The 17490-nt window shown below is 30.3% G+C and overlaps 2 protein-coding genes across 2 annotated transcripts; both read left to right on the top strand.

Annotated features, from left to right (window-relative positions):
* Positions 1 to 4665: 4665 nt before the first annotated feature.
* LOC113848078 (flavonoid 3'-monooxygenase-like) lies at positions 4666 to 7848 on the top strand. The gene is made up of 3 exons (XM_027477458.1): positions 4666 to 5131; positions 6604 to 7044; positions 7172 to 7848. The coding sequence occupies exons 1-3, from the start codon at positions 4688 to 4690 to the stop codon at positions 7820 to 7822; spliced, it is 1536 nt and encodes a 511-aa protein (XP_027333259.1). The 5' UTR covers positions 4666 to 4687; the 3' UTR covers positions 7823 to 7848.
* A 2541-nt stretch (positions 7849 to 10389) lies between these two features.
* LOC113847797 (transmembrane protein adipocyte-associated 1 homolog) lies at positions 10390 to 16143 on the top strand. Its single transcript, XM_027477082.1, has 6 exons — positions 10390 to 10780; positions 12907 to 13098; positions 14870 to 15032; positions 15114 to 15216; positions 15309 to 15390; positions 15464 to 16143. The coding sequence occupies exons 1-6, from the start codon at positions 10550 to 10552 to the stop codon at positions 15539 to 15541; spliced, it is 849 nt and encodes a 282-aa protein (XP_027332883.1). The 5' UTR covers positions 10390 to 10549; the 3' UTR covers positions 15542 to 16143.
* The last annotated feature ends 1347 nt before the right edge of the window (positions 16144 to 17490 follow it).

The following is a 17490-nucleotide window of genomic DNA, read 5'->3' as shown; positions in this document are numbered from 1 at the left end:
GTAAAATAATTATGCATTCACATGAATAATATTTTTACTTGAAGAAGGACTTAATGATCAAAGACAAAACAAATGAACCTAAACGACGCCAGCAAGAACTAGTAAACAATTTTTTTCATTTCTTTTTTACCACCAACAGATGTTTCATGTTTGGTGAATAAGAACACTATTATGAGAATTACAGATAGAAGAGAGAAACCAGAGGATGTACCTCAAAACATTACCATGGTATTCCGTAAAAGAAAACTAGAGAGAACTGGAGTTTTTAAATATTTTATATAAGATTAATATTGTTAAATTAATAAAATTATTTAATTATTTTTAATATATAACAATTAATTAATTTATATTTCCCCTCCTATTTTCTTTTCCCGTGAACTAACAACAAAATTAATGTCATGAGATCATTGTCATCCTTTCACATATTCAAAAGTTAACTTTTGCATTATTTGATTCATGGGTGTCAATCCACCGCTTCAACTAATAATAATAATAGACATCTATATCTTGAATTATATATATATATATATATATATATATATATATATATATATATATATATATATATATAATTCAAGATATAGATGTCTTTCCGCAACCATTTAGCATAACAGGCTTTGTCATGATGTTATTCATCTTCATTTGAACAGTTCTTTTTTCTTTTTACTTTCTTTATTTTCTTTCTCACACCTTTGTAAGTAAAATCAAATATTAAAAAAGTTGAGTTGTATTTTTTAACCTTTTTATAAACGATAGAAACCTTTTTGTGAAATCAAGTACAACGATGTTTATGAAAAATCTAACACTTGTGAAACAGTCTTTTGAAATACTTGAGGTCTAACATAAAAATATATGTTTCGGTCTTTGAACTTAACTGGGTTCAAAATTTTTTTTTAAAAATGTTATAAAAATACAATTTTTTATGATTTCTATTAGTTCAACTCAAAATTATGAATAATATATCTAGTTAATAATTATAGTTAAAAAAAAACTATATCGAATAAGTATTTTTATAGACTCTCCAATCCACTCACCTACTCATTATGAGTGTACCGAATGAAGACCAAAATAACTTAAAGGAATCTTTTAGTCGAATTTGCAAGTTTTACGGAAAAAAAAAACTAAATAAAATATAGATAAATATGATCTGTTGAGATGTGAGATGAGATGCTGATATTGCTTCAACACCCTTGAGACGGCATGACATGTGACATGTGTGGTCATGACTATGCAAACGTTATTCTATATTATGATTTATTGAGATGTGAAATGAGAGGTTGATATTGCCTGAACACCCATGAGATGGCATGACACATGTGTGATCATGTTATTATAACATGATAATTGATTGGAGAATGGGTTGGGTCACGCGTTGCAGGAATTGTAAACCTACTTAGTCGTAGGAGATGTAGGACATATGCATAGTCCCGGTGATTATCTCTATATAGACATGTATTTTAATTGCTGCTATTGTTGAATTCCAACTGCATAAAGTGTCATTAATATTTGAGCTTAAAATTAAAATCAACCATATATCATTTTAAGTTTAAATTATTTTAGTGTGCATGTTTATTATTCTCAAATTTCCAGGTCATTAAAATGTTTAATTTCTGAATAGTTGTTGTATTAAGGGCAAAAACTTTTTTGTTTTGTTTTGGGGGATCATTTTTTTCTATTTACGAGGGATTTAGACCTTTAATATTAGTCTTAAAGAAAGGGACTAAAAATAACTTTAAAGTATATCGAAGGAATAATCACCAAAAGAAGACAAACTACTCAGCAAAAAAAGGAATACCTTGAAACTGGGGTAGCACCCTTGGTGAAGCTCCTTAGCTTAGCTTTGATCATAGACAGACAAGTCAATAAAATATTAGTAATTGATTTGACATTAGTATAAAAATATTTTGTAAAATAAAAAATAAAACTTCTAATTATTATCTCATCCATGGCAAAGAAATTAGAAAAAGTCTAGTTTTCAACTCATATGTCATTATTAATTTGAAGTCGTTTGATATCTTTGGAAATACTTACTTTTCTTGACACATGACTCGAAAACTAGACTTTTCTTCGAGGGTGTAAAGTGACTTTAAACTAATTCAAATGTTGAAAAACTTAACGAGTCAAAATTACCATAAGCTAATCAAATGTATCAACTGATGATTTAACAATAGTATAAATAAAATTAAAAACTATTAATTTTATTTACTAGAATTGAATTTAAATAATTGACAATAAGAAAATTTTAATAAAAATATTTATTTATTTTAATTTTAGTAGTAAATTTTTTATCCACTTTAAATAAACTCTCTCCAAGTACTTACAAAATAATAACAATGTTAAAGAAAGACGAAGAAATGATTATACTTAGTTGTATAAGTTGATTCAATTTATACCGATTTTCTATTTTTTTTATAAATAATATTGAAAAATATATTTAAGTTACACTTCACTATCAAAACATTAAATTGTAATTTAATTCCTTTACCATGAGGTTGTGTGTTAAAGTTTCGATAGAATGGTCATTAATACTATAAATAATTAATTGATCAGTTAAGTATATGAAGTTTAAATTTTATTTGTAAAGTATAATTATTTAATTTTTACTCATTAATTTAAATTAGTTATGTTTAAAATATAAATTTAACTTATTTAAACAATATAAAAATTGAGCTTGACTCACTTAATTTTTATTTATAATTTGAAATTTTTTTATTAGGTTTACTAATTTAGAATTAAGAAAATATATTTATAAAAAATAGAATATATATATATATATATATATATATATATATATATATATATATAGTGCTTTAAAATTCAACTATGTAGATAAACGAGACATTAGCGTGAGTGACCTAATTTATTACATCATTACATGTCATTTTTATTGTGTTTTCAAAACAAAGAATAAAAGAAATATTATAACTATTAAACTTGTAAAATTTATTTAAACATTTTGATGTTACTCACTTTGTCTCACATTAAATATCACTAAGGTATTTTTTTTATTCCTAAATATTTATCAATTAAAAATATTAAAAAATACTAATTATTTTTAAAATAATATCTTTATTAATTTTTTTGTTAATTTACTATTACAATAATTTCAATACTATTTGAATAAGATTGAATTTATTTATTGATAATTTTTTAAATATGTGTATTAATGTTAAATGACATGTAAAATAAATAAAAAATAAAAGCATGTTTGATTTCTGTTTTAAAAATAAAATAAAATAAAATAATATTTTTAAAAATACAAAACTATTTTGAAAACAAAAATAAAACCTAGTCGAATTTATTTAGAAGTTGAATGAGTAAAATGAAGCCCTGATTAATCCCCAGTTATTAGTCCGATTGTCGACACCGTTATTTGCAACATACTTTGGAGCATAACCTTGACTAACCGTATGGAGTAGAAGATATGAGTGACTCCGGCATTTGTGATTCGTAGTAGGACACATCCATTAAATTGCCTTCCTCAGTTTTTCTTTGAAAATTACTTCAAATCATTACCATTTGATGGCGAAATGTTTTGAAAAATCTTACCACCATTCAAACTTGGCGACACTCTATGGATACATCTAACCTGTCATTCAAGATTTAGGGGCAAACCATCAATAATTTTTAACCTTATTTTTTTGCTTAAACACATGGATTTAATTATAAATTTCAAACTCAGATTCACATAATTGATCAATAAAGATTATATCATTAATTCTATATTAAATTTGTGATTATGTATATTAATTTTTACTGAATATATTTATCTATATATATATATATATTTATTTATTTAATTTTAAAAGTTAATTATATATTAAAATAAAGTAATATGAACAAATTTAAATTAATGATATAATTTTGTATCATATAAAAAATTAATAAATAATATCACATATTCGTTTATTACAGTTAACTTGTTTTTAGACAACAATATCGTCAAAATTAATATAAAAAATATTATTTATTAAATAATAGATAAAATATGTTAATTTTGATAAAGATCTTGCTAAATTTTTTTAAAATATTGGTTAAAAAATAACAAAATTTTGTTAAAATTTATATTAAAATATATTTATTAATTTTGTTGATGGAAAAATATTTCTAATTCCTTAATCAGTATTTTTAGAACATTGATTAGCAAGTTTTTATAATTGATTATTTTGAATGATATTTTTTTAACTAGTTAACTGTGTAAATTTTTATTGATGATATTTTAAAATAAACTCAAAACAAATTACTTATGATAATAAAGTTACTATACGAACTTGTATAGACAAATGGTGTTTTAACGGCATCACACTAACTGTTGATTGACGTAATAGATGAAATCCTTTTCGGCACAGACAAATTGACATAATGTGATAGTAAGAATTTTGAATGTAAAGGATTTTAACAATCAACCTTTTCCCCTTTCTTTTTGAAATCGATGATCAACACTATCGAAATTGTTAATCCTTATCACACACAAAACATACGTACATTGAAATTGTAACATATGATTGATCAAGCAGTAAATCCGATTCCGATGACTATTCTAAACAATTGCGTTATGAAAACAAAGTACACTTTTATTTTTCAAAATTTCCCCTATATATATGTATCATCAGGTTGTGCTGTTTTGGTACGAGACACACTTGGTTTATCATCACAACATAACATTGCACACACAAAATTGATATCAATGTCTCCATTGATTATTGGCTTTGCTACTATTGTAGCAGCCATCTTCATTTACCGGCTATTTAAGATCATAACTGGGCCTTCATTGCCATTGCCACCGGGCCCAAAGCCATGGCCCGTTGTGGGAAACTTGCCCCATATGGGCCATGTGCCACACCACTCGCTCGCAGCCTTGGCTCAAACCCATGGGCCTCTTATGCACCTTCGCTTGGGTTTCGTTGACGTGGTGGTAGCGTCTTCGGCCTCCGTGGCTGAACAGTTCTTCAAGGTTCACGACGCCAATTTCTCTAACAGGCCCACAAATTCCACCATTAAATGCTTATCCTTTAACCATGCAGACCTTACTTTTGCTACCTATGGTCCACGGTGGCGCTACCTAAGGAAACTATGCTCCGTTCACTTGTTCTCTGCCAAGGCTGTGGACGATTTTAGACTCATGCGACAAGTAAGCTTTTTTTCCATTCATATTGATTTTGTGTCTTTGCTTCAATTTTTTCTTGTGTGCCATACTCGTCAGCTAATTACACTCAATTGTACATCCTTCCAATGATTGATTTTTGTGTCTATGTAATTAATTAATTATTAAACATAAAGTGTTGGTTTGCGTAGTTGGATAAATTCCCTGTAAACTGTCGGATTACGACACTAATGCAGTATTTTGTTTTAGAAAATGTGTAAAAGAATGTAACTAGAAAATCGTGTGAAAAAAACATTATTTTAAAAAGAAACTCTCGTGTTAATATTTGAGATTCTTGACTTTGCGGAATTAAGTTCTTTTTTATTTTTTTTCTCTGGACAAAAAGACACTGATAGAATAGTTAAAATCGATAATATTTTATAAAAATGGAGAATAATAATAATAATTTAAAATTTTAGACATTGAGTTTGTTTGGGTTAGATTATTTTTTATGATGTGATAAAATCTTAAAAAGTATTATTATTTTTGTTTGGTAAATTTTCAAAAATCAAATTATACTCTCTGATTGTGTTTTTTTATGAAGAAAATGACTTATTTAAGATAAACAAAAATGTGAAGCTTATAGTATCTTATTTCATTTATTTTTAACACAATCCTCTCTGCAATATAAAAAATTATAATAAAAATATGAAATAAAGAAAAAAATTATCATCTATTATTTAGTTTAAATAAACATAAAAAATAAAAACAAACATTCTATCTTATTTGTGCGGGTCGTAAATGCATAATATTCATACCTTACGACATAGATACTGAGATTTGACATGCAACACAAATTCAAACGCCACGCCACGTCACCTAAATTGAAAAGTCCACCAACTTCGTTGTTCTAAATTCCAACACCACAAAGTCAGAAAAAACGTCTTCACTCTTCCCAATACAGCCACAAAGTCCTCTCCTTAATTTCGTTTTTTTTTTCCATCATCTTGTACTCGACTACACCTCACCATTGTCGTTCTTCCTGCGCAATCTGCATCCTCAAGCTTCCATTCAATTAGTCTCTGACTAGTGAAAGTGCAATAGCTTAAGAAAAATGCACTAAAATTAAATGTATAAAAAACATTTTGCGGAAGGAAGATGTTGAAATTTGAATCATCAAATATTAAATGCTTAATTCTATGGACGTAATTCTGTTTTATTGAAGTGTAATTAAATATTCTGTTTGCAATGTCATCCAACTAAATCCTAATATAACAGTTTGAGCATGAGTTTAGGGTTCGATTGTATATGAATAATTTTAAAAATAAAGACTAATTTAATTTTGAATAAATATCCTTAAATAAAGAGATTTGTGCACGAAGAGTTACGTGGTAAGTTACACGATAAGCCATAAATAAAAAACACGCACCCCAGACAAAAATAAAATCTCTTGAGTCTGTTAATTTTTTTTTAAATTCGAATAATATAACAATGCGTAACCAAAATGTACATATTCGCAGGAAGAGGTAGCAAGATTGACACACAATTTAGCAAATTCAAGCTCCAAAGCAGTGAACTTGGCACAGCTACTGAATGTTTGCACCACCAATACACTGTCTAGGGTAATGATAGGTCGACGAATTTTCAATGACGACAACGGTGGCAATGATCCTAAAGCAAATGAGTTTAAATCTATGGTACTGGAACTTATGGTATTGCTCGGAGTTTTCAATATTAGTGACTTCATTCCTGCCTTGGAGTGGCTAGACCTTCAAAAAATGCAAGTCAAGGTGAAGAAATTACAGGAGAGATTTGATGCATTTTTAACTAGCTTAATTGAGGAACATAAGATTTCCAAGAGTGAGAAACACCAAGACTTGTTGAGTACATTGCTCTCACTTAAAGATGCTTCCGAGGATGGCGATAAAATCACTCATATGGAAATCAAGGCGCTACTTTTGGTATGTTCACGAATTATGATGCTTGCAAATTTTATTATTACGAAAGAATTCATATACATAATAACAAAATTTAACGTAATGTAGTCGTATTAATGCATGTCAAAGTTACTAATGAATAACTATGTAGAACATGTTTGCCGCTGGGACGGACACATCATCAAGCACAATAGAGTGGACAATTGCAGAATTGATCAGGAACAAAAGAATTATGGTTCGTCTCCAACAAGAGTTAGACACTGTTGTGGGCCATGATAGGCTTGTCACCGAATTGGACTTGCCCCACCTTCCTTACTTGGAGGCTGTGGTGAAGGAAGCATTTCGTCTACACCCACCAACCCCTCTCTCTGTCCCACGGATTGCAGCTAAGAGTTGTGAAATCTTTGGGTACCATATTCCCAAAGGTGCAACTCTCTTAGTCAATGTTTGGGCCATATCACGCGATCCTAAGGAATGGTCTGACCCATTAAATTTTCAGCCCGAAAGGTTCCTACCAGGTGGTGAGAAGGCTAATGTTGATGTTAGGGGCAATAACTTTGAGGTTATACCCTTTGGTGCTGGGCGTAGAATATGTGCTGGTATGAACTTGGGCATAAGGATGGTTCAGTTGCTCATTGCTACCCTGGCCCATGCATTTGATTGGGAGATTGAGAATGGGCTTCATCCTCAAAAACTCAACATGGATGAAGCTTATGGGTTTACTCTACAAAGAGCAGTGCCCCTTTCGGTCCATCCTCATCGTAGGCTCTCCCCACATGTGTACTCATCATCATCGTTGTGATTTCAAGTTTAAATTCTCTCTTGTAAAGCTTTTCCCTTCCCTTCAATGATATGAATACACTTATAAAAAGGGTTGGGTTAATTAATTAGTTGCCACATCTTCAAGTTTGTACGCAGATATGCATGCTTTAATCGTGTGCTTTGCAATAAGTTGTAAAACATCTACATGCACATATGAATAATATTTCTACTTACACTATGTTTAAGAGTTAGGTTTAGGAGGGAGAGAGAAGGGATGAGAGGGAATTAATCTTGTTTGGGAGATGCTTAATTAGGAAATGAAAGTTTTAAAAGTTTTTCTAAATCCTCTAAAACCTTCCAAAAGCTTATTTTTTGAGTTCTCCAATTTTGAATGTTTTTCTCTTCCACTCTTTCATATTATTTTATAAATAGAATTTTTTTAACTTTTTTTTAAAATGTTAGTTTTTCAAGTAATAATTTTTTAAAAAAAATTAACAAATAAAATATTAATTTTAGAATTATTTATATAATTAAATCTTATATCACCCCTTCCTTCTTAATATTAAATATCCAAATAAGGAAGGAGTTTAACCTCCTTCTTTCTCCCCCTCTTTCTCCCTTAGAATTTTTCATTTTCTTTCTCTTTTAAACAAAGTCAGGCAATATATATAATAATTAAAAAAAAAAACACGTAAACTTAAATGATATAAACAAAATAATGCTATTTTACCACTAATTTAGTTATGTATACTAAACACCTTATACAGCAGCATGGTCATGTAGGGCTAATCCTTGGCGCATCAAAATATTAACGAAAGAAAGAAACCCAACACTTGCTGGTAGAAATATGCAGAAACATAGCAGTTTCGTATTAAAATACACGTGGATCTACATTACTTTTAGAGTTATAATTTTTGTATTAGATTTATATTTACGAGTTTTTATTTATTTATTAAAACACACATATGATCTATAAGAAGCAAATTAAAAATAAGCAAGACAAAAAATATAGTACAAGCAAAACTCCAGATTAACGTGTAATTATACCAAAATAAGCTATTAAATATTTTAATTCACTTAATCTATTTTATACATTTATGTATTATAATTTCAATACACCATATACGTGCATGAATCAATTAAACGAAAGCATTCAAAAATACCAAAACCTTGACAAATTTTGAAATGTAATTAAATATATTATCAATAGCACATTAATTTAATGTGACTTTATGGAAAAAAAATTATAGGTGACATTTTTCAGCAAGATTTTTTTCAACACACTTTACGTACTTCTACAAATAGAAATATTTATAATATACAAGTTCATAATAATTTTTCTAGTTTATTAGAGTCTACGTGCTCATCAGCGTAAGGTTTGACCTAACTTAGATTTTATCTATCAAGCCGGTACATCACTTGTACCCTGCATGATAAAAATTAAATAAAAAAACATCTAAAAATATGTTAAATTGTACATTTATATATATAATGGTCAATAAAATATAGGATAAAAATTACTTTTAATGGGAAACCTTATTTATAAACAGATATATAATGTATGTAATATTATTAAAAAGTATTAAACAAATAATGATAAATTTTATAATCATTTATTACTTTAGAATAAGTATTTTATATCATACTTTACTATATATAAATTTACAGCACTACCTTTTAAACTTTGATATAAAATTTAAGTTATTTTCACTTTTATAATACACAAAATTTATGAATAATTTTTTATCTTATCCATCCGGTATATATGTTTTTTTTATTAAAAATACTATGAACATATTTTTCATTGAAATTTATAAAAATAATATTAAAGATAGTAAAATTTATCAATAATAGTTTATAATAAAAATTAAAACTATTATTTTTTAAAAATGATAGTTTTGTTAAACATTAATTAATCGTGTAAATATATACTTTTTCTATTGTGGTGTTTTAAAATATTGCCAAAAGATAAAAAAAAGAATTATTAATTTTTTTATATCAGCAATATTTATATCAGTTTCTTTTCATGATTTAGAATTTAGTGTTTTGATTTCCTCCTTCTCTTCTTTTAATAATATAGACATGCTCAATTTTAAAAAATAGTTTGAGAATTGAAAAAAAAAAAACTAAAAAAAACTGGGAGAGTTAAATCAATTTCAAATTCGTATGTGAATATGCTTTAATCTTGTACTTGCAATGAGATGCAGAACAACTATGAGTTCATATAAAAAATTCTTTGGCTTGAGGTGTAACATGTGATAGAATGTTATAAAAAATAGAATAAAAAAGAATGTTATAAAAAACAAATAATTAATTATTAATCAACGGTCTAAAGGTATTTATTAAAAGATAAAAAAATAAATAATTTTATTATTAATATATTTTTATTATAATCTTTAATACACGACGTGAATAAAAAAGATAAGACATAAACATGGATTTAACATTGATTATTTGATAAACAAGTTAAAACAATTTCAGTCATTTTAAAAATATATATTAAACAAACTTTAATATAATAAATATTTTATTTTAGACTGATTAAAAAACTAATAAACACTTGCAAAGTGATAGTTGTTATTACAAGGAACTTTCACAAGGAGAGATCAAAGTTGGTTGTTTGCTAGAATCGGTGACAGAACCTCCATCGTCAACCCAATTCCACGATCTCGTATTTGAAGAAAACTCCACTTTGGCACCGACCATACGATGCTCTTTCGATGCCCAAAATCCCTTTCCTTCTCCATCGATCTGAGTCTCTGAAACCATGTCAAGGAATATCCAAGACCAGGCTTTGTCGCCACTAGCCAGCGATCTCAAGTGCAACGACTACGACATCTTCCTTGTCGTTTCGTCGGTTTTGTTCGTTCTGTATCTTGCAGTGCACGCCAAGAAGAACCTCAACAGGCTCTGTCGTGGAGCCTCCTACATACTCATTTCCTATTATGCCCTTCTCTGGCTCGTTACGCTTTTAAACCTCGCCTGGTCTTTTCTTCAGGTCCATAACATCTTCCTTTTATCTATCTATTGTTTGCTGTGTCTGAGTTCAGAAAATGGACCAAAAATAGTGGGCAAGTTTAATATTCTGTTCTTATATTTGTGGGTATATTTGGTTATTAATGCGACAAATTTGTGGCTAGCCATTAGGGGGTTTGTAATACTCATCAGGTCATAGGGATGCCCACAACATTTCAACTATTACTTCACTTCTTTGTGATTGTGCCTTCGAAATTTCTGTGAAATTGTGCGATACCCCAAAATTTGTTTGATCACTAAAATGGTTGGTTATTCAGATGTCCTTTTTTCCGATTAGGTTTCTCTTTTGAATATATTGCTTTATTTTTGCAAGGAAGACTGCTAGTTACTTGAATTGAGATCATAAATGATGATGTGATCAAAGTTACCAAATTTGGTTAGGCTATTTGAACCATGATATGGGATGCCTGTTCCAGTTTGCAGTGTGTTTTGGTTTGAAGTTGTTCGGAATGCATATTGGTATACAACTATTGATGTTCCAGCAGTACAAGTTTGGGAATTTCGGGCGTTTTCATTCTTCTGCTCACTGCTTCCAAACTCAACAAAGGGGCACTGTTCTCTGCAATGTAAATTCATGAGGGGAAAGGGGGAGGGGATTTGCTAATATTAGCGTCTTTGGTGAGTGAGTCTTTGGTTGCTTTGGGGTTAAATCTGGAAGGAGACTTCTGAAGTCCATAAGCAAATTGGGAAGGAGAAAAAGCATAGTTATCACTAATCAATAGTAAGCTATAGAGGTATACATTGCAGAGCAGCTACAAGAAGCTACAAAGTTTGAATAGGGGTGTGCCTTGGCTGTAGCAGCCACAAATATGGCCAAGATAGCAGCTGTAGTGATTTTAGGGTAAAAATTTTCAAAAGCACTATTTTTCCCTCAAAATAGCATTGTTTTGGGGAATTTTTCAAGGGACAATGTTGATATTTCCTTCTCCCTTTTCAGAATTAAAAAAAAAAAGCTGATTTGATGTAGTTAATCACGGATCTGTCTCCCATGCAACCAATTGTTTTGTTTATTTCCTTGACTTTTATTGTTATTTACCAGTATGTTTTGCTTAAAACCTATGACCTTTTATTTTTTGTCATGAATATATCATTTTTTTAAATTTCTGAGCATATATATATATATCATTTAAACTGAATATAGAATTAAATTAAATTATTACTTAATTCTTGGGGTTGGCCATTATGTGCTGCTATCCAAAATTGATAACCATGGAAAAAAGCTGGCAATAAATGAGAACATACATAAAAAGGAAAAAAAAATGAAGTGGTCAATTTTATTCAAAATGTTTAATTAAAAGTACTCCTGCATCATATTGGAAAGGGGGAAAAAGCTGGCTATAAATAAGATCACATAAAGAAAGAAACAAGAGATAAAGTGACAAATTTTATTTAAAATGTTTAATTTACTGTACTACCTATTCATAATTCCCAGCACCTATAGCAATAAATATACAATTTTTCTAACATGTGTGCCCCAGGGTATAAAATAAGAAATTAATAACTAAATTTTTTTTATTGAAAATTGTAGTATTTAATGTTATGAATATATTTGAATTCTGTGATATTTTGTAATTTATAAAAAAAAAAAAAAAAAACTTATTATACATATGTTCTTATTGTTTGTCCTTGGATATATTAGAAAATTTGATAAATATATTATTACTTCAAATTGTGTGTGTGTGTTTGTAAACAATATATTGAGAACATACCAAGTGATATTTTAAAATGTACCATAAACCTAAACGCCATACTGACAAAATACACCCTCACTCACCAGTGAGTGGTACCAATGAGTATTATGCATGAGATAATAATGGATGTTGCCTTACGACTATCTGGGCTTTTAAAAATCTATATTTAGATTTCAGAAGGGGTCACTGTTTGCTCTTGAATTCCAATGACTGGAAGTAATCTGTATGGGTGCAAAATCTTTGTCATAAATTCATAGTCTTTCCTGTTTCCACACACGCTTCATAACAAATTTTGAGTCTCTTTAATTTATTTCCATTTAATTGGCAGTGCAATTTGTACATTTGCTTCTTTTAACTTCTTAACCTTTCAATTTTGTTTTCTTTTTCGTTTAAGCAGTCATGGAAGTGTTCTCCTGAGAAGGAGGTTGCATGGAATATCCTGTCATTATTTACAGCATCTGGTATGCTGTGTCTAGAGATAAACTTGATGACTTTCTTACTGAAGGATAACTACATGAATGGCATGGAAGCTCTAGCGCACACTTTCCTTCTGTCAGGAATTATTGTCTTTGTGGATACTCTTCTTAAGGTAAGAATGGTTTTCATTCATATAAGTTATGTAAATGCATGTGCTATGCATTTTTATTTGTTTTGTAAAATGTAAGTGGATTTTTAGTTTTACGACTGAATGGTGTCTAGACTTGTTTATTCTCTCTCCTTGTTCCATATAATTTTTGCCTTTATTTATTGTATTTTCTCCCCTTCAGTTACTGGTTTGTTTTTTGTTTTCAATATTACCTGATTCTAACCTATATCACAATTGCAAATATAAGCTGAGGAAGCCATCAATCTTTGTATTGGAAATTTATTAGAAGGAAACTAGTCAAATGGCTATTCATCATTTGCTAGTATCAGCAATGTTGATCACCATGATTGCTACCTTATTTTAAGGAATACCAGTGATTGCCATGAACACTTAAAGTTTTGCAGCATCAAACATGACGTTATTTGCCTTTCGCATGATAAGTGAAATTGTTTTGGCAGTGATTCTGAGTTCCTAGTACTTGTCCATAAGTTCATGGCAACTATTTTCTGCAGTGAACGTGCATGATCTAAATTTCCCAAGGCCATCAGAATTATTGTAACCTCCTTTTCGTGGGCTTACTTGAAAATGTTTCTAATCTTTTCAATTTTTGTCATGATTTTTTAACCAGGCTCTATCTTTCTATGGAAAAATTCATTTTCCTTTTATTTAATTTCTGAGATATTAACAAAGCGGGAATTATTTTTTAATAAAGAAATAAGTCAGTAAGCTTCCCAATTTTGATTGTCTTCTTCCTCCTAGTATTAAGCATCTCTCAAACTTCTTGGAAGTAAATATCCATAGGCAAAGCTGAGAAAACCTGAAACTGAAGAGAGTTTTTCTACAGGAAGTTTGGTGTATAGGTTTGCATGCCTGCACCACTATTTCTTACTCCTAAATCCCAATTACTGTCTCTGTTCATTCACCTCCAAAATTAAATGTAGTCCTGGCAGTGCTATCAAGTTCAGTACATAAAAGGATCTAGATGCATCTTATCTGGTCTGACAGATTTAATTTTTGTTCTATTGATGAAATGCTGGTATGCAGCATTGTTCAATTTTTAAAATTGTTATATATTTCTCTTTTCAATCACATGCTCTTACGTTGGGGTATTGTTAACAGTTAACTGCAGTGATTTGAGTCTTTAAATTCACTTGGAAGCTGCTTTTCAGATCATTACAAGGCATTAACTTCACCCGTGACACAAAATTGAAAAGCAAGGGGGGAGGGTATCTTAGGCATGTTAAGAAACTCTTCTGGAAAAGGTTTTAGCCTTATTGGTGCTTGAATATCATAAACAGCAGCAGAAATTTCATTCCTACTCCCTTCCTGAGGAGGTGTATCACTTAGGAACTAGGAACTAGGAAGAATTGTTGCAGTTATGTTGGGGACAACAATTTAATGTTTAATAATTAGATTTAGTGATTTAATTTAGTGTCTGTTTAAATAGTGATTATTTTTTGATACTCTCATTAGTCATTTCTTTTGCGGATTACTTATTATTGGCTTGTAATTTTTCTCTTCAATATGAACTTGCCCTTTTCTTTCCTAAAAAAAATAAAAATAAAAAATACTGGCTTTTACAACTTACAATTATTTTTCACTTGTGGTTAATTTCTTACTGCACGAGGCACAGTGCTAAAATTTTAATGTCTTGTCAGTGTCAGGTGTTGATTGTTCTTTACATGTTAATTAATTCCTCACACGGCTTTTAACTGGCATTACTTTTGTGCATGCTTTGTTGACTTCTTTTGCTGATTAAGCATTTCCTTATCAGGCAATACACATTTTTGGATTTGGGGTCCCATTGTTCAATAGCATTGTCGGAAGCACTAATATAATTAAGTGGTGTTTGTGGGTAGTACATAAATTATTGCTAGCCGCAGCATATGGCTTCATTTTATTTGTACATTTCTCCAAATGGAGAGAGAAGCTGCCACGTGAGTATAACTCCTAATTTTGTTATCTGTTATGTTCTTAATGGATCCATATTCTGACGAAGTTTTCTGTCATCTTTGCAGCCAGGCCTGCTTTCTACAACTATGTTGCTATAATGTTCATCTTCAGTGTAATTACCCTGTTTGCTTGCGGGCTAGCAGGAATTGGGGCTGACCTCGGCAATTGGTAATACTGTATAACTTCTTTGCATTTAGAAGAGGTACTCCATTATCATCTCTTTGACTTTGGTACTGAATGAATGATGTCCTCATCTGCAGGTTGTATGCTTTCGCTATGCTTTGTTATCACTCTTTGTATCTTCCATTTCTTTACGTAACTTTTCTGGCAGATTTTTTCCAGGTAAGCACTATTTGCTATTTACTGTTTTTGTTTTTCTATCACAAATGCATGAACATCATATTATGTGCTGCAGGAGGAAGAATTCCTTTTGGATAGCGCATATTACTCTGAGATGAAAGATGCTGGATTCTTTGATGCCGACTGGGAATAATTCCTCAACAGATTTATAAATGGAACCCACAGGCATCTTTTCTCTATGCACTGTAAATATTTTGACTTTCTAACTAAATCACGTTTAACTCTGTTCGGTCTACATCTTAATGATGTGTTGGATTTGTATGACCGTACTACTGCCTGTAAATTGCTGCTATAGGAACAATATTTTGAAATTCATTGGATTTCTATCAACGAAGGATACACAAACCAAGAAACGAGCTGGTACTTGAAAATCAAAATCAGCCCCAAAACCCACACTGGCATTGAGACTTCTTCCCGAAGAATAGGCTGCAAATTAAAAAATATCCATGCTAGTGCCTCAAGTTGACATCAGCAACCGCATTTTACTATTCCAAACTACGTGTTAAAAAGTTTATAGTTGTTGAAAATCCCGGTCAGTATCTCCATATTCAAACCCACGTGATAAGCACTTAAATATTGAAACATATATAATGGTAGCTGCATGTTGTATTATGTTCCTCCCGATTTGTATCACTTGCGATGCTAGGCCTTAGGTTTTGGAGAATGTTGGTCAGCATCGAAAGGTTCTGTTGGATAGTTCTTTTGACTGTTAAATGAAGAATGTAAAATTATTTGCTTTAGTTTGTCGAGTTTCGAGTAAGTCTTATATCTGTGGCATTTAAGAACTATCTTTTATTTTGGCCAAAAGAAAAACTGTTTTTTAACAAGACTCTATAAGTTCGAACATTTTCAAAAAATATTTTAAATTCGTATAACTATATATCATAGCAATAAATCATACTTTTGTGAGTTATGTTTCAGATAGCTGTTCAGCTAATTTTAATCGTCAAACTAACAAAAAAGAAACATATATAAAAATTTGCTAAAAGATGTGCCACGTCTTTAAGAGCTACATATTTATATAAACAAATACAGATGTTGGTGGTGACGAATGAAATTGAAGCTATTAATAGGATTTTGGCTGTTAACTGATTTGTTAATGATTAATTTAATTTAATGGTGTTTTTTTTAGCCCAAGAAAAAATATTATATTTTTTGGTCATCAACTGAGCACATTGTATCTATTTGTTAATCATGGACCTCGTTCCCTTATAAAACCTAACCCTGATTTGTGTTGATTGGTTGGTCCCAGCCCACACATGGAGTTCTGATTTATTGATTAGGTCCATACCTACAGAGATGGCCCAGCGAGCCATGCACATCTTCCTGATGTCCATTCCTAGAGACTTGAAGCTCTAAGGCTACATACATAGTCTTGGATGGTGAGCAAAAAACAAATTTTTCATTACTAATTTGGTAGCCACTACGTGACCTTGTTAATGAACCACTAATCACAATTTTGGCGTTGTGTACCTACTTTCTTTCACATTAATTATTTTTATTTACGTCTCATTTTCCTTGTATGCACAATTGCTTTGGTGGTTAGTCATCTTTTTCAATTCTTGGACCGTTGGTGTAACTGAGATATTTACGGTGTAACTGAGATATTTACTAAAGAGGAGAAGCAGGGGATAGTCCTGAGTCCAGATTCCTGTCATTACTTCTGGCGACCCACACCATAAGTACAACTAGCAATAACATTGAATTACATGGGACCATGGTGCATGAAACATATGCATGTGAGATTTTAAAATTTCAGCCTAGTCCAAAGATCCGTTAATAAGAGGTGTGCAAAAGAAAAATCTTTTAATTTCAGAGTTAGTACTGGACATAATTAAAGTATCTATATAGTGGGACTGTACAGAAAGAAAAAAAAAAAAAACCTTGGCGTGAATTAATAATTCCTTATACAATTTCATTGTCTTCCCGCAAATTACTTAAAAATTTACATCAATTTTAATTATTACTGTTAAGTTGCTCCCATTTTTTGTACCCGGCCTTGAACCAAAGATCAAGAAGAAGTCAAGAAAATGTTCAAAAGTCCCTTTATTTTTTTTCCCTCCCTTCTCATTGGATGCCATT

The sequence above is a fragment of the Abrus precatorius genome, unplaced genomic scaffold (genome assembly GCF_003935025.1).
Source record: "Abrus precatorius isolate BTA unplaced genomic scaffold, Abrus_2018 Scaffold8, whole genome shotgun sequence".
Taxonomy (NCBI): Eukaryota; Viridiplantae; Streptophyta; class Magnoliopsida; order Fabales; family Fabaceae; genus Abrus; species Abrus precatorius.
The sequence above is the reverse complement of the archived record's forward strand: the minus strand, read 5'-3'. Positions and strand labels throughout refer to the sequence as shown.